Source organism: Oncorhynchus keta, chromosome 10 (genome assembly GCF_023373465.1).
Source record: "Oncorhynchus keta strain PuntledgeMale-10-30-2019 chromosome 10, Oket_V2, whole genome shotgun sequence".
NCBI classification, from domain to species: domain Eukaryota; kingdom Metazoa; phylum Chordata; class Actinopteri; order Salmoniformes; family Salmonidae; genus Oncorhynchus; species Oncorhynchus keta.
The window spans coordinates 42,101,052-42,118,966 of NC_068430.1; the positions used below are offsets into that span (position 1 = coordinate 42,101,052).

A 17,915-nucleotide genomic window follows, 5' to 3' on the forward strand; every position below is an offset into this window, starting at 1 on the left:
TGTGTGAGTGTGAGAGAGAGAGAGAGAGGAGTGAGTAAGTGTTTTCCATTCCCTCCCACCTCCTTCCTGTTCTCCAGACAAGCCTGTGGGCATTGCAGGTGTAGGTGAGACTCCACTGTTAGTTCGTAGACAGCAGAGAGAGGGAGTGACTGAGTTATTACCTGAAGGATCACAAAGACAAGAGAAAAGTCATATCTGTTGACACTCCATCAGTTGGCCAAATACTGCCCCCTGGACAAAAAAAGCACCTCCTCTGGAAATACAACAGACATTGAATCAAAACTACTACTAATACCACTCCCTACAGGTAAGGACTATACTACTATTTTGAAAGGAATGGTAATGATAACACATTTCGATCCTCCTTATCTCTCTGTATGTTGTTGTGAGATGTCATTGGCAGCAAGTCACAAAGAAAGCTTTCTCCTAATATGATATGTTAATGCATGTTAACATTTTAAACTAAAGCTGCTACCAAGCTAAAACATCTCTATACTGTAAATTGATACCTGACAGTCACTGGTAAAACTGATGGAAATAATCTTTAAAATGTTATAAGGATGTTCGAGCTTCCCATGCTACTCCATATATATAGAAGGAAGGGAGAGTCAGAAAGTAGAATGTAAAGTTAATGATTAATCTGCTGGACATAAAATGACGCCTGTCACCTCCCCTCTGGGCTGTTAACAAAGACCTCACTCACCTGTTGGCTACACTCAAGGACCTAACCAGATCAATAAGGAAATGGGGATTTGGGATTTCTGTAACACTTTCCATTTTTTTCCATTTCCCCTGATGTTTCCTTTACATTGTCAACGTAACACATAATGTCTTTCCAAAAAGGTTAAGACAGACTATAGGACAGACAGAATACACAAGACAATGTAAATGTGTAATGAGGTATAATGTAAATGTTTAAAATACAACCAAAGAGACAATAATGTTTAAGGGTTGGTTGGCATAGTTGCATCAATGAAAAGCCTCCATTGAAAACATGTTCAGTAAAAGATAAGAGAAGCAAGACATGAAGAAAGTGAACAAACAGTCTAATCTATGATGTGTATTTCAATGCACTGTCTAATATTTGAAGAGAGACATTTTCTTTGGTATTGTACTGCCTTCAAGGAATAAATGTGCCAAAACCTTTAGTCAAATTGACACAGGCTAATCAGACCTAAGACTATCCCTTCTTAATCTTCATGGTGTGCAAACAAAACATGACACCAACTTAAACGTTTTCAAACAGTCACTGTCATCTTGGGCATCTATTTCTGTAGGTGCGTATCAGAAAACCAGAGGGAGAGTAAACCATGGAGGTCACCAAGGTCTGGCACATCCAGGCCCTGGACCCAGTGCCCGAGGAAGATCAGCAGGTGTCGGACTCTTCCTCCGGTGGGGACAAGCCAGAGTGCTCCATCTGTTTCAACACCTATGACAATGTCTTCAAGACGCCCAAGCTGCTGGACTGCACCCACACCTTCTGCCTGGAGTGTGTCACGCGGGTCATGGCCGTGTCTGTGGAACAGGACGGGGGCCAGATCCCCTGCCCCCTCTGCAGGCACCCCACCTCCATCCCCGCCAGCGGTCCCCCTGCCCTCCTCACAAGCCTGGAGGTTCTGGGCAGGCTCCCCACCCACCTGCAGCAGGAGGAGAGGGTGTGGATGGAGGGGAAGAAGCTGTGTTACTCCAGCCTCGGCAGCCCTGACCCCCTCCACCCTGTCGGCTCCTCCACCTGTATCTGTATCGACATTGGGAGGATCCAGGAGGATGCTGTGTCCAGACAGACTGAGGCTGAACAAGGGAGACGCGTCTGGGGCAGACGATACCTCTGTAGCTTCTTCTCAGACTGGAAGCGGCTGGTGTTGTTCGTGGTGCTGCTGGTCATGCTGGTGTGTGTCATCATGTGGCCGCTGCAGTGTGTCTTTAGTACAGGATCGGTTCGTTGTTTGAAAAGCAAGGCTCCAACCACTGTGGGGCAGACCCCTACTCCCTCTACAGCTTCCACCATCACTCAGCTGCTACGGTGAGATAAGGAGGGGAGACCCAATGTGCAGCAAAGGGCCTGGGGGCACCTTATTATCGCAGGTGACTCTGACTGGCACAGCAGGACTGTGAAGGATGAGACTGAAAGACAAGCTAGCTCTCCTGGTGAAAGGACTTCAAATGAGCCATAGAGATCCTATTCAATTACTAAATGGGCTACATTGAGCTCCAAAAGTATTGGAACAGTGACATGTTTTGTTGTTTTGGCTCTGTACTCCAGCACTTTGGATTTGAAATGACACAATGACTGAGGTTAAAGTACAGTCTGTCAGCTTTAATTTGAGCATATTTTCATCCATATCGGGTGAACCGTTTAGAAATCACAGCACTTTTTGTACATACAGTGCCTTCGGAAAGCATTCAGACCCCTTGCCATTTTGTTACGTTACAGCTATATTCTAAAAATGTATGAAATGTTTTTTTTTGCTCATCAATCTACAAACAATACCCCGTAATGACATCCAGGCTGTATCACAACCGGCCGCGATCGGGAGTCCCATAGGGCAGCACACAATTGACCCAGTGGCGTCCGGGTTTGGCTGTGTAGGCCATCATTGTAAATAAGAATTTGCTCTTATCTGACTTGCCTAGTTAAATAAAGGTTCAATTAAATAAAAACAAATGACAAAGCAAAAAAAGGTTTTTATTTATAAACATTTTAAAACTGAAATATAACATTTACATGAGTATTCAGACCCTTTAATCAGTACCTTGTTGAAGCACCTTTGGCAGTGATTACAGCATCGAGTCTTCTTGGGTATGACGCTACAAGCTTGGCACACCTGTATTTGGGGAGTTTCTCTCGTTCTTCTCTGCAGATGCTCTCAAGCTCTGTCAGGTGGGATGGGGAGTGTTGCTGCACTGTTATTTTTAGGTCTCTCCAGAGATGTTCGATCGGGTTCAAGTCCAGGCTCTGGCTGGGCCACTTAAGGACATTCAGACACTTGTCCCGAAGCCACTCCTGCGTTGTCTTGGCTGTGTGCTTTGGGTCGTTGTCCTTTTGGAAGTTGAAACTTTGCCCCGGTCTGAGGTCCTGAGCGTTCTGGAGCAGGTTTTCATCAACAACAAAAAAGGAGTCACTGTCCCATTACTTTTGGAGCTCACTGTATGTCATCAACCCTGAAAGTCCCAGAATGGGGTGAAAATGGCAGCCATATTGGTCAGGGAGAAATCCAAACAAGTCTAATTGGAATGAATGCCAGTAGAGGCATAATCCTGATTTTACTTATGCAGGATATTAAAAGTAAGGCATGTGAAATATCAGAAATTGTGTAATATAATTTTTGTCAACCTACAATATTGTCATATAATTATAAATACAGTGTATATGGTTTTTATACACATTTTCTGAAAAAATGTTGGCACATTGTCATTTAATTTAATACATTTATGGAATCATTATTCTAAAACTGTCTGGCTGGCTAGCTAACAAATATACTGTGCAGATACATTTAAAAATGCATAGGTTCTTTGAGGGTACATTGTTTTATATGATAGTTTGTTTTACATGTGAGATATTTCTTTGATTAAATCATGTACCAAATTAAACATTTTTGTTTTTAGCAAATAATACTGCCTTTTTTAGGATACCTAGGGCTCTATTCAATCTGTAACGCTAAATAAATTGTTATGTAAAAAAAATGGAAAGGTTACAGATTCCGCAATATAAATGTAAAGGTCATTTCCAATTGATCCGACATATGCAGTGTTTTCCATGAATGCAGTCTCTGCTAAAGCGGGAACATTGCCTTTAAATTTCAATCACGCTGTAACGCTGAACTTGCGTGATCCGTTATGAATAGAGCCCCTAGTGTTTGGTTTGTGGGTTCTTTGGAAAAGACAGTGGCATCTTGGTATTTTCATGGCCTTGAGTGGTGATCATCACATGAGCACACCTAATCCGCATGCATGTCTCACATTCACACTTACACATTTTATTACTTTCAATCAGCTGACACGCAGCTATTTCATTTTACTGTACCTCCTTATATAAAGACCAGTACACCTCTATTTCTGCTCTCTTGTCTGTGCAATCAACTTGTCGTGTCTGTCTGTACACACATGTTCATCTATTTAAGCAACTTTCTTAAGAGCGCTATGTTATCAAATGGTTTGTTTGTTCAATGCATCACCTCATGCTACCAGATATCTATGTAATAATGGTTTCTTCATTAAGACATAACTCTCAATACAGGTGTACCATATCAACTTGTCTGCACACACACTGGTCCCCTCATTATCACTGCCTCTGTTTAGATATAATATGCTCACCGTTGTTATTGTGTAAGGTAATAGGTAATTATATTGATCCTATCCTACCTCTTCTACTTCAGAGGGCTTCTATTTAAAGCACTGAAATGTTACACCTCTGGGAGGGAGAGAAAGAATGGGAGAGGGTGTGGGGGGTGAGAGAGAAGGGCGTCCGGACCCGAGCAGAGCCCTACATGTGACCAGGAGACAGACACACCGCTACAGGTCTATTTATAATGTGGTGAATGGCTAGGCCCCACTCTGACTCTGCTACACCACAGGCAAGGACAGGCGGACGCAGGAGGACAAACACACAGCATGTTACTGCTGCAGGAAAAGCTGACCCTGGAGACTTTATACTCATCCCACAGGTAGGAGGCCATTCTTGCTGAACAGACACTAAACATATCAGCATGGAATACCTACACCACACATACTGTAGCCTACAATACAGTTCCAATCCTTCTTACTGAATGCTAGAATGCTACTTATGGACCCGTGTTGTGCTTATGACATAAGTTACCACAAGCCTACAAGGCCTCAGTGTCCTTTGCACATTTTTTGCACATTTCTGACTTAGTTTCATTATAAAAAGCTGTCTATCAACCCAGAACAAAGCCTCAACAGCATACGTTGAATGGTATCTGAACTGGTTGACTTTGAAGAGTTGGACGGGTTAAAGCTCTTTCCATGAAGTGGATTTGAATGCATATGAATCTCATATCTTTATGTACGTGAAAACAAAAGATACGCTAACTCGAATGTATTTATTTTGGACCACATTAGGATTTATATGGGTATGGACTGTATGCCAAAGTTCATGCAGAGTGAAGAGGCGAGTTACAATATGTCTGACATAGATTGCACACGCTAACAGAATTTTAACCTTGAGATGTTTCCAGTATGCATAGTATGTTGTGATATTGTAGGTGAAAGGTGACAGTAGTGTCGTTGCCCAACTCTGATCACATGACCATTTTTCCAGGAGTAGGGCCATGATGTATTTTTGGGGGTCTGTTATGGAACTGCAACTGCCATGTTTCTGTGACGCATACTAGCCCATCACTTTTTTACATGAACTGATCTACCGGGTGTAGATCTCGACAAGGTACTGCTTGAACTATAGAGTCCGCTTTCATATAGCAAAAGGGGAGGGCAGTGAGTTCATCACAACAACACCCCAAGACAAATCAAAACGTTAGTCTGAAATGGCACGAGGGCTCTGTTTTACAATCAATCATTTTCTAAATATTCTGTACGGCATTGTGCTTGATTTACCGGAACAACATAAAACATATAGAAAATAACACTTATTGCAGACACTGCAGAAGAAAAAAAACAATTTAAAAAAGTTATATTTTCCTTAAAAGTATTCATTACATCTTCAGATAAATATCTGTAAATATAATTAGTAAAAGATGCATAAACAATATGTGTCATACAGCATGTGCCTTGGGTTACTTTCGATTTGTTTTGCCCACTCCCCCCCAAGTGAGAATACAGTGCATTCGGAAACTATTCAGACCCCTTCACTTTTTCCACATTTTGTTACGTTACAGCCTTATTCTAAAATTGATTCAATCGTTTATTTTCCCCCTCATCAATTTACACACAATACCCCATAATCACAAAGCAAAAGCAGCTTACATACAGTGAGGGAAAATAAGAAGAAGATCTGCAAGGAGGAGTGGGATAAAATCCCTCCTGAGATGTGTGCAAACCTGGTGGCCAACTACAAGAAACATCTGACCTCTGTGATTGCCAACAAGGGTTTTGCCACCAAGTACTAAGTCATGTTTTGCAGAGGGGTCCAATACTTATTTCCCTCATTAAAATGCAAATCAATTTATAACATTTTTGACATGCGTTTTTCTGGATTTTTGTTGTTGTTATTCTGTCTCTCACTGTTCAAATAAACCTACCATTAAAATTATAGACAGATCATTTCTTTGTCAGTGGGCAAACGAACAAAATCAGCAGGGGATCAAATACTTTTTTCCCTCACTTTTTTCCCTCACTGTAAGTATTCAGACCCTTTACTCAGTACTTTGTTGAAGCACCTTTGGCAGCAATTACAGCCTCGAGTCTTCTTGGGTATGACACTACAAGATTGGCACACATGTACTTGGGGAGTTTCTCCCATTCTTCTCAGCAGATCCACTCAGGTTGGATGGGGAGTGTCGCTGCACAGACATTTTCAGGTCTCTCCAGAGATGTTTGATCGGGTTCATGTCCGGACTCTGGCTGGGCCACTCAAAGACATTCAGAGACTTGTCCCGAAGCCACTCCTGCTTTGTCTTAGCTGTATGCTTAGGGTCGTTGTCCTGTTGGAAGGTGAACCTTCACCCCAGTCTGAGGTCCTGAGCGCTCAGGAGCAGGTTTCATCAAGTATCTCTCCGTACTTTGCTCCGTTCATCTTTCCCTCGATCCTGACAAGTCTCCCAGTCCCTGCCACTGAAAAACATCCCCGCAGCATGTTGCTGCCATCACCATACTTCACTGTAGGGATGGTGCCAGGTTTCCTACAGACAAGACGCTTGGTATTCAGGTCAAAGTGTTCAATATTTGTTTCATCAGATCAGAGAATGTTGTTCATCATGGTCTGAGTTTCCTTTAGGTGCCTATTGGCAAATTCCAAGCAGGCTGTCATGTGTGGCTTCCGAGTGGCTTCCGTCTGATTAGTGGAGTGAAGCAGAGATGGTTATCCTTCTGGAAGGTTCTCCTATCTCCACAGAGGAACTGGAGCTCTGTCAGAGTGACCATCGGGTACTTGGTCACCTCCCTGACCAAGGCCCTTCTCTCCCAATTTATCAGTTGACCAGGCGGCCAGCTCTAGGTGGTCTTAGTGGTTCCAAACTTCTTCCATTTAAGAATGATGGAGGCCACTGTGTTCTTGGGGACCTTCAATGCTGCAGACATTTTTTGGTACCCTTCCCTAGATCTGTGCCTCTACACACTCCTGTCTCAGAACTCTACGGACAATTCCATGGCTTGGTTTTTGCTCTGACATCACATGCACTGTAAACTGTGGGACCTTATATAGACAGGTGTGTGCCTTTCCAAATCATGTTCAATCAATTAACTTTACCACAGTTGGACTCCAATGAAGTTGAAGAAATATCTCAAGGATGATCAATGGAAACAGGATGCACGTGAGCTCAATTTCGAGTCTCATAGCAAAGGGTCTGAATACTTATGTAAATAAGGTATTTGTTTTACATTTTTAATAAGTGTGACGTTCACTGTCTTCAAACTCCCTGTCATGAGCCAAGGCGCAGCGTGTATGTAATTCCACATCTTTTAATAAAGTGAAACTTTCACAAAAAAAAAACAGGTAAACAGAAACCGAACGTGATGCAACCGTGGCGCACACAAACACACACAGAAATTAAATAATTACCCACAACATTAGGTGGGAAAACGGCTGCCTAAGTATGATAGACAGCTGCCTCTGATTGGGAACCACACTCCGCCAAAAACAAAGAAATAGAAAACATAGAATGCCCACCCAAATCACACCCTGACCTAGCCAAATAGAGAAATAAAACGTCTATCTAAGGTCAGGGCGTGACAATAAGTTTGCAAACATTTCTAAAAACCTGTTTCCACTTTGTCATTATGGGGTACTGTGTGTAGACTGTAATGCAACAAAGTGTGGAAAAGGACAAGGGGTCTGAATACTTTCGAAATGCACTGTATGTAAAGGATTCTATAACCTTTCAACTTTGACATTTTAACTAACGCCCTTAAATGTTGTGTTATTTACAGATGCAGGAGCCTGTGAAGGTTGCCATGGACGACTTAGACCACAGTGTGCACATAGCGGAGCGGGACTGGGACAGCTTCTATAAGGAGAGTGAGGAATGCTCCCTGCCACAGCCCGAGCTCGCAGGCTCAGACGACTTGGGCCTCAGTGATGAGGAACCAGAGGATTCTGTGTGTCCAATGTTTCCGGCCTTAGGCAATGTCCAAGATGACCCCCGGCAGCAGAATGCAGCTCCAAACACTGCCATCCCATCTGAGCCCAGTGTTAAGGAAGAGGCTACCCTCAGAGAGGATTTCATCTGTACAGACCTGCCTGTAAAGATTTGTGAGAGTGGCTCTGAAGAAACACAACTAAATGATCCATTGAGCTTAACTGAGGAAGAGGGTGGTGCACAGAAAGAATCAGATTCTGGCTACTATGGAGAAAACAGAGAATCTGGGTACTTTGAAGAAAACAGCCTCACCACAGAGTTGGTAAAAGACACCCCAGGAGAGACTGCTGAGCAGAACACAGAAGAGACCTCTAGGAACCAGGACATAACAAAACATCTCGGTTCAGTTCCAGAATCTTCTAGCAACAAGTGCACAGCTAACAGTGACCCCTCTGGAGCCTATGATGTCTCAGATATCAAAGGATTCGACGGAGAGCTGCCAAGCGAAGGTGGCACTGGTACATTACATGACATCTTAACACCCCTCCCCCTACAGCCTGTTCCACTGCCACACCAAGACCTGTATCCAGGCCAACATATCAGCCAGGAGCAGCTGTTGTGCCACACAGAAACAGCTATATTATGCGAGAGACATGCCATTGTGGCGCCAAGGGAGGAAAAAGAGCGCTGGTTTGTGACCGTGAACGAAAGTCAAGCGCCTCACAGAGTGCATGCTGCCACCGCGGTGAAAAAAAAAAGAAGAAAAAAAAAAACGTGTAGGAATTCAGTCCCACGGGGCCACCACACCTCAGAGGGGCCAGACCCTCCCCCTGAGAGTGAGTCAGAGATAGATATAGACGGAATGGAGGGATCTAACAGACAGGAGACCATGAATGAGTTTAGTACCCAGTCATGCAATAAGTTAAAACCACTGCCAGACACACACACATTACCAAATAATTATCATAGAGAAGTCTATATAGAGTTTCCCAAAATAAATGTAAGCTATTTGGAGATACCCCCTCTCTTTTCAGAGTTAAGCTCCTCATCATCATTCAGTGAAGATGTGAATATTTCTACAGAGTCGCCCCTTCAGAGGGATGACTCCACCGAGGCGCTCGACCCAGAGTCGTCTATAGAAGAAAACAAACAGGAAAATTACAGCTCAGCCGTTGGCTTAAAAAGGTCAGTAGACCATCCATTATCCAAACTACAACACCTATTATTTACACTTCACCGCTCTGAGTCTGTGTACTCGAATGAGGAAGGGGAATTATTTTACACCACCAGCACCAGCTATGATTCTGAAGAGGAGTATCTCTCAGCCACAGAAATGGAGGATACTAACCCACCTTCCAGTGAGACAGATTCCACTCTCTCCGCCTCTCTTCCTCTACAAACCCCTACTGCTAATTCACAGCCACTAATTCAGGAAGACTGTCTAAATTGCCCCTTGATGTCACAACGTGAAGGTTATGAAAACACAGCTGACCAGGCTTACATCGAGTCTGTCAGAACATGTCCCTCCACTGGTCACAGTAACAGTAACCCTATAATGTCAGAGGAAATCTCAGTGCCGGCTGATTCAAAGCACAGCCCTGACTCCCACATGACTAATGAGACACCAGCACACAGAGCTGGTGAGCCACTTACAGTCTGGGAACATTTACCACAGACGAACACTTCAGAAGATCAACCTCCTCTTCCTCTTCCCGAAGTAACAGTGACACCAACAGAAAACCCTGAAACATCGTATAATGCATCAGACCCTACTCGCCCAGTGTATGCCATCTCTGCTTTTTGGGATGAAATGGAAAAATTGACAATTAAAGACATCTTGCACCTCAGGGTATGCAGAAGCCCATCTCCCCCGAAGGAGATCCTCCATCCTCAGGAATCTGACAGTACACGTGTTGATGTTACAGTCACAGACGCAGACATGCTGAACAGTTCCCTGACTGATATTGAGGAATACTATTCACAAGACAGCTCACTAATGGACACTTCCGATACCGCAGACTCTGACTATTTCACACACAACGATGACTCCCCCAAGCCATACCGCTCGAGTTGCGAGTTCTCTACATTCTCCGATTTTGACGAAGAGTACATGCCATTTCTCGGCACTAGCTCAATCCCCAGCCCTGAGCTTGGGAACTTCGAATGGAGAAGATCAGAGTCTCCCTGCTCAGGGGCCATCTCACAGGAAGAAACAGACTCCAGTACTGGCCTGGCCACTCCTGTTGACTGTGAGAAGCTTGCAGCACTATCCTCCTCCTCTGAAGACAGCATCCCCAATGAAGACAGTATCTCCAGCACCAGCCTCCTCCCAGAAGCTACATGCCTGAAAAAGATCAGGAAGAGCAGAAGCATGCTCAACATTGTGCAAGATCTGGAGGTAGCTCAAGTAGAGACGCAGCTGAAAGACTTGCGCAATGCCCAAGCTCTGGAGGTCGAGAAGCAACTGAAAGACATGTGCAATGTACAAGCAGCTCTGGAGGTCCACATGCAGCTGAAAGACGTGCACAATGTACAAGCTCTGGAGGCAGAGATGCAGCTAAAGGACGTGCCCATTGTACAAGGTCTGGATATAGAGATGAGGCCAAAAGACATGCGCAATGCCCAAGCTCTGGAGGTCGAGATGGAGCTAAAGGACATGCTCGAGGAAGCCGAAAAGAGCTTATTTCTCAACAGCTGTCAGGACATAGACTTTGCGGAGAATCCTGTTCTTGCAGTGATTGATAGAATCAGCCAAATGGCCTCCCCAATTCTACCCAATACAGACATACTGGACGAGCGCTACAGAATCACCTTTCCAGAACTATACGAGTACCTGTTCACAGAGGATGTCCTCTCTGTCTACGAGTCCCTTCTGTCTACGTCAGTGTCTGAGTGCTGTTATGACTACTCTCTCTCTAAGTACGGAGCTGGAGTGTTATTCCCTCCCCTGGTCCAGCAGTCCCTGCATGGTGAAGGAGAACCAGTCCCCATCTTCTCCTGCTCTCGCTCGGCTGCACGAGACCTCAGGTCCCACGAACTGGAAGATTTTCTCTTCCCACAACAAGACACATATCTCGAATCTGAGGAGGACGACCGCTCCCCTATCCGAGTGGTGACTCGCTCCGACATCCAGGCCAAAGAGGCTGTGTCCTTCTCCTCGTCCGCTTCTGCAGCTCCAGATGGTTACCCACAAAACACCCACTTCTACAGCCAGAGAGGCTGGACAGGGAACTGGAAGAGCCTGCTCTCCCTGAGGAGGATCCGCTTCCCAGGAATGGGCAGCACTAGCAGTAGCTGGTGCTGGAGGTCTGGTGCCTGGATGTCTCCAGCTGTGGGTCAGGCTCAGAGGGCTTTTCCCCCTCTCATTACACCATGCAGCCAAGCTGATACAATTGTCAATGAGGCAACCAGGATCTCCCCTCCTCCACCTGAGGTCATTCAACTCGGACACCAGATCTTCAGACAGCTTTCAGAGAAGCAGAGACGATTCAAAAGCCTACAGACAACCGTCTCAGTGTCAAGTAAGTATTATCTAGTGATGTGAGATGGTTGATCCTTTACCTATACAATTACACATTGTGTACATACATACTCTTATACTTATACACATACAGGTACAGTGCCTTGCGAAAGTATTCGGCCCCCTTGAACTTTGCGACCTTTTGCCACATTTCAGGCTTCAAACATAAAGATATAAAACTGTATTTTTTTGTGAAGAATCAACAACAAGTGGGACACAATCATGAAGTGGAACGACATTTATTGGATATTTCAAACTTTTTTAACAAATCAAAAACTGAAAAATTGGGCATGCAAAATTATTCAGCCCCCTTAAGTTAACACTTTGTAGCACCACCTTTTGCTGCGATTACAGCTGTAAGTTGCTTGGGGTATGTCTCTATCAGTTTTGCACATCGAGAGACTGAAGTTTTTTCCCATTCCTCCTTGCAAAACAGCTCGAGCTCAGTGAGGTTGGATGGAGAGCATTTGTGAACAGCAGTTTTCAGTTCTTTCCACAGATTCTCGATTAAATTCAGGTCTGGACTGTGACTTGGCCATTCTAACACCTGGATATGTTTATTTTTGAACCATTCCATTGTAGATTTTGCTTTATGTTTTGGATCATTGTCTTGTTGGAAGACAAATCTCTGTCCCAGTCTCAGGTGTTTTGCAGACTCCATCAGGTTTTCTTCCAGAATGGTCCTGTATTTGGCTCCATCCATCTTCCCATCAATTTTAACCATCTTCCCATTGTTTCCAAAAAGTTCAATTTTGGTTTCATCTGACCAGAGCACCTTCTTCCACATATTTGGTGTGTCTCCCAGGTGGCTTGTGGCAAACTTTAAACAACACTTTTTATGGATATCTTTAAGAAATGGCTTTCTTCTTGCCATTCTTCCATAAAGGCCAGATTTGTGCAATATACGACTGATTGTTGTCCTATGGACAGAGTCTCCCACCTCAGCTGTAGATCTCTGCAGTTCATCCAGAGTGATCATGGGCCTCAGCCTTCTCCTTGTATGAGCTGAAAGTTTAGAGGGACGGCCAGGTCTTGGTAGATTTGCAGTGGTCTGATACAACTTCCATTTCAATATTATCGCTTGCACAGTGCTCCTTGGGATGTTTAAAGCTTGGGAAATCTTTTTGTATCCAAATTCGGCTTTAAACTTCTTCACAACAGTATCTTGGACCTGCCTGGTGTATTCCTTGTTCTTCATGATGCTCTATGCGCTTTTAACGGACCTCTGAGACTATCACAGTGCAGGTGCATTTATACGGAGACTTGATTACACACAGGTGGATTGTATTTATCATCATTAGTCATTTAAGTCAACATTGGATCATTCAGAGATCCTCACTGAACTTCTGGAGAGAGTTTGCTGGACTGAAAGTAAAGGGGCTGAATAATTTTGCACACCCAATATTTCAGTTTTTGAGTTGTTAAAAAAGTTTGAAATATCCAATAAATGTCGTTCCACTTCATGATTGTGTCCCACTTGTTGTTGATTCTTCACAAAAAAATACAGTTTTATATCTTTATGTTTGAAGCCTGAAATGTGGCAAAAGGTCGCAAAGTTCAAGGGGGCCGAATACTTTCGCAAGGCACAGTAACTGCCAAAATAATGAAAACACTTGAGTAATTGAGGGATTCAAACTATATTGAAAGCAGGGGCTTCCACACAGGTGTGGTTATAAGTTAATTAATCAAGTAACATCCCATCATGCTTAGGGTCATGTATAAAAATCCTGGATAGGCCATTATTTTGCCTACCATGGCTATGCCCCCATAGGATAACAATGCCCCCATTTATTAGGCACGAGTGGTCACTGAATGGTTTGATGAGCATGAAACGATGTAAACCACATGCCATGGCCTTCTCAGTCACCAGATTTCAACCAAATTGAACACTTATGGGAGATTCTGGAGCGGTGCCCGAGACCTCGTTTTCTACCACCATCAACCACACAACACATTTCCCGTGGAAAAATGATGTCACATCCCTCCAATAGAGTCCCAGACACTTGTAGGATCTATGCCATCTTTGCTGTTCTGGTTCGTGGTGGCCCAACGTCCTATTAAGACACTATGTTGATGTTTCTTTTATTATGGCAGTTACATTGTACATTATACATAATACTTAATACATTTGATGTATTAAAGTAATGCATTTTCATTGACCCATCTCAGTTACATGTGTTTTCCCTCCTGTAGAGAAAGATGGCATCCTCTTCTCACTGAAGCAGTCTGACATGTGTCTGGTCTGTATTGCCTTTGCCTCCTGGGTACTGAGGTCAGCAGATCCAATGGCTGCAGATACATGGAAAGCAGGTAAATCCATAGAACCGCTTACTATTGCTAAAAAGCACTGTCATCAATTATCATTGGTTTTTATATCAATGTTTTATTGTATTTATTCTATACATTTCTTAGGTATTAAAACGGAATATAAATAAGTCAATTACTCATGTCTAATTGTTGCCAGGATGCCAGTCTGTTTCTGCACTTGCCAACTCCTTGTGGAATTGCCATGCCCAACATTGGCCGGACAATGAGTTACCAAGGTAGCACAAACAGAGCTTGGACCGGACTGGTATAATTGCGAGACAGGTTTCAAATGATGTAAACAAATCTCTCTGAACAATTGTTCAGCTCTGCTGGCAAATGTGAGTGCCATATCTGCCATCCAGTACCTTCGGCGCTACGTGGTGAAGAGAAGGGAAGCTGGAGATCTGAATGATTCAACTGAAGATAAGGCATGATATATTATATAGCTATTGCTTCTAGAGAACCCTTTCCAGACATTTTAACTTGGGTCCATAGGAGTGTCATAAGAGTTTCATACAACGTAGAAACACGAACAACCATTTACAGTTGAAGTCGGAAGTTTACATACACCTTAGCCAAATACATTTAAACTCAGTTTTTCACAATTTCTGACATTTAATCCTAGTAAAGATTCCCTGTTTTAAGTTAGTTAGGATCACCACTTCATTATAAGAATGTGAAATGTCAGAATAATAGTAGCTTAATTCAGCTTTTATTTTATTTCTATTTTTTATTAATTCAGCTTTTATTTCTTTCATCACATTCCCAGTTGGTCAGAAGTTTACATACACTCAATTAGAATTTGATAGCATTGCCTTTAAATTGCTTAACTTGGGTCAAAGGTTTCAGGTAGCCTTCCACAAGCTTCCCACAATAAGTTGGGTGAATTTTGGCCCATTCCTCCTGACAGAGCTGGTGTAACTAAGTCAGGTTTGTAGGCCTCCTTGCTCACACACGCCTTTTCAGTTCTGCCAACACATTTTCTATAGGATTGAGGTCAGGGCTTTGTGATGGCCACTCCAATATCTTGACTTGGTTGTCCTTAAGCCATTTTGCCACAACTTTGGAAGTATGCTTGGGGTCATTGTCCATTTGAAAGAACCATTTGTGACCAAGCTTTAACTTCCTGACTGATGTCTTGAGATGTTGCTTCAATATATCCATATAATATTCCTTCTCATGATGCCATCTATTTTGTGAAGCACACCACAACATGATGCTGCCACCCCTGTGCTTCACGGTTGGGATGGTATTCTTCGGCTTGCAAGCCTCCCCCTTTTTCCTCCAAACATAACGATGGTCATTATGGCCAAACAGTTCTATTTTTGTTTCATCAAACCAGAGGACATTTCTCCAAAAAGTACAATCTTTGTCCCCATGTGCAATTGCAAACCGTAGTCTGGCTTTTTTATGGCGGTTTGGAGTAATGGCTTCTTCCCTGCTGAGCGGCCTTTCGATATAACACTAGTTTTACTGTGGATATAGATACTTTGTCCTGTTTCCTCCAGTATCTTCACAAGGTCCTTTGCTGTTGTTCTGGGATTGATTTGCACCACAGTACGTTCAACTCTGGGAGACAGAACGAATCTCCTTCCTGAGCCTTATGACAGCTGCGTGGTCCCATGGTGTTTATACTTGAGTACTATTGTACAGATGAACGTGGTACCTTTAGGCGTTTAGAAATTGCTCCCAAGGATGAACCAGACTTGTGGAGGTCTACAATTTGTTTTCCAAGGTCTTGGCTGATTTCTTTTGATTTTCCCATGATGTCAAGCAAAGAGGCACTGAGTTTGAAGGTAGGCATTTAAATACATCCACAGGTACACCTCCAATTGACTCAAATGATGTCAATTAGCCTATCAGAATCTTCTAAAGCCATGACATCATTTTCTGGAATGTTCCAAGCTGTTTGAAGGCACAGTCAACTTAGTGTATGTAAACTTCTGACCCACTGGAATTGTGATACAGTGGATTATAAGTGAAATAATCTGTGTGTAAACAATTGTTGGAAAAATAACTTGCATCATGCACAAAGTAGATATCCTAACAGACTTGCCAAAACTATAGTTTGTTAACAAGAAATGTGTAGAGTGGTTGAAAAATGAGTTTTAATGACTCCAACCCAAGTGTATGTTAACTTCGGACTTCAACTGTATATCTCAATCACAGCAGTAATTGCCATAGCATTACATCATTTTTACTGGCAGGACAGTAGAAGTAAAGTTAATAAGCATTCTAATCCAGATAGAGGCAGTTTTCCGGATACAGATTAAATCTAGTCCGGGACAACAAAAAAAGCAGGCTAAATGGAGAATCTCCATCGAAAGTGCTTTTTAGTCTGGTACTGGGTTTAATCTGTGTCTGGGACACAGGCCACTAATGTTTTACTCAACAGGAAGCTTGAGCTGGTAAATGATATTAGATTTTGACAGTGAGACATTACCTAAATTGCGATGTTCAGTATGCAAATATTTCTCAGACAGGATTAAACACACCTAAATAGCAGGGATAAAAATGTTATGGGTGAACGGAGGTTGATGTGGACCATAGAGACTAATAGAGACTGTGCAGTATGTCAATGTAACTTCACAGTAACATGGTAAGCATGACTATGTGGTGCCTTCATGTAATAAAACAGAGTATTCGGGCCTTGTAAAAAGCATTTGTTGTGATTAAGTCAGTCAGCACGGTCAGTTCCTACATTTTATCAAGAGAATTTGAAAGCTAACCATTAGTGCCTATTTTTGACATATGTGCAAAGCAAAATGCAATTTGTATGTAGAAAGTCTATGTGGAGAAAATGGATTTGTCAAGAGTTACGTGTAAGTCAAAGATGTCAGTCAGCCTGGTAGGGTTGTGTTAATGCTCGGAGAGAGGCTACAGTATATGTCTTTGCTTTGTCATGCATGCAAACGTGCTAAATATTCTGTGCTTGCAAAAAGGGAGATGTGCAACATTTCATGTGAATGTACATGGTCAACGTACGTATAGTTTATTGTACATGGTCAACGTACGTGTAGTTTATTGTACAGGGTCAACGTACATATAGTTTATTGTACATGGTCAACGTACGTATAGTGTATTATACATGTCATGACAGAATGTCCTTCCAAAGCGTTACGTTGAGGGAAGAAAAAGAATTGGAGGGAGTTTTAAGTATGTCTAAATGAAAGAATTGATACAATTTGATAACGTGTGGTTGGTTGCTCTGTAATAAATGATCTCAATGATGGTCAGTCCAAACAAATCATTCAGTTGTTGCAAATTACCATCTCAGATATCAATTACATTTCCACCAAGGGCTCTGTTGAGTACACAACATATTATATCACATTGTGCATCAATTAAAGTAACTGAATGTACTTCAGCATGACTCTGCATGTTTATAAAATGCCAATATTAACATGGTCTATGCGAGGCTCCGATTTGTTTTCTCGGCAGTGGAAAGGCCAAATGGTATCGGCAATATTTGAGATATTTGAAATGAATATCAAACACTAGCACTTTTCACCTTAGAAAAGTTTAATGAACCTCTATGATAATATGGTACTGTGTGTGTGTGTGTAAGTTGATGGAATAACTTCAAGAAGCTATTTGTCATTGTTTAGCAATTAAATGTACCACTATGCATCTCTTCCTCTCAGTCTCCACTTAATTTCCATATAATTGCACAAGTCTGGATGTAGGGTCTACATTACCATACACTCAGTGTGTTGGGACTTGAAATGGCCACAGTGTAGTGATCCTACTGAAACAGCACAGCTTCAATGAGGAAGGGTGAGGATTGCCCCCTATTGGCCAAATGCTGTTACCAGAACAATTCCCCCCCAAAAGGTCTATCCTAAGCAACCAATTACTTACAGAAGATATACTTTGAA

The 17,915-nt window shown here is 42.8% G+C and overlaps 2 protein-coding genes across 3 annotated transcripts; both read left to right on the plus strand.

The window, feature by feature from the left end:
• Positions 1-65: 65 nt before the first annotated feature.
• On the plus strand, positions 66-4,053 carry LOC118389520 (RING finger protein 223). Its single transcript, XM_035779422.2, has 2 exons — positions 66-307; positions 1,278-4,053. The coding sequence occupies exon 2, from the start codon at positions 1,311-1,313 to the stop codon at positions 2,025-2,027; it is 717 nt and encodes a 238-aa protein (XP_035635315.1). The 5' UTR covers positions 66-307; positions 1,278-1,310; the 3' UTR covers positions 2,028-4,053.
• Positions 4,054-4,501: 448 nt separating this feature from the next.
• On the plus strand, positions 4,502-17,670 carry LOC118388764 (PPARGC1 and ESRR induced regulator, muscle 1). 2 transcript variants are annotated; one of them, XM_035778207.2, is made up of 4 exons: positions 4,502-4,664; positions 8,062-11,731; positions 13,924-14,040; positions 14,362-17,670. In XM_035778207.2, exons 1-4 carry the CDS (start codon positions 4,539-4,541, stop codon positions 14,469-14,471), a joined length of 4,023 nt encoding a protein of 1,340 aa, XP_035634100.1. In that variant the 5' UTR covers positions 4,502-4,538; the 3' UTR covers positions 14,472-17,670. The 2 variants fall into 2 exon arrangements, with proteins under 2 accessions (XP_035634100.1, XP_035634101.1); XM_035778208.2 differs by lacking the exon at positions 14,362-17,670 and adding an exon at positions 14,195-14,355.
• The last annotated feature ends 245 nt before the right edge of the window (positions 17,671-17,915 follow it).

What these genes read in the sequence shown, in the direction of transcription:
- LOC118388764 (XM_035778207.2), top strand. Translation starts at nt 4,539, where the DNA reads ATGGCTAGGCCCCACTCTGACTCTGCTACACCACAGGCAAGGACAGGC. An exon ending in ACTTTATACTCATCCCACAG is followed by an intron (nt 4,665 to 8,061) that starts GTAGGAGGCCAT and finishes TGTTATTTACAG; the next exon opens with ATGCAGGAGCCTGTGAAGGT. An exon ending in GACAACCGTCTCAGTGTCAA is followed by an intron (nt 11,732 to 13,923) that starts GTAAGTATTATC and finishes TCCCTCCTGTAG; the next exon opens with AGAAAGATGGCATCCTCTTC.
- LOC118389520 (XM_035779422.2), top strand. Translation starts at nt 1,311, where the DNA reads ATGGAGGTCACCAAGGTCTGGCACATCCAGGCCCTGGACCCAGTGCCC.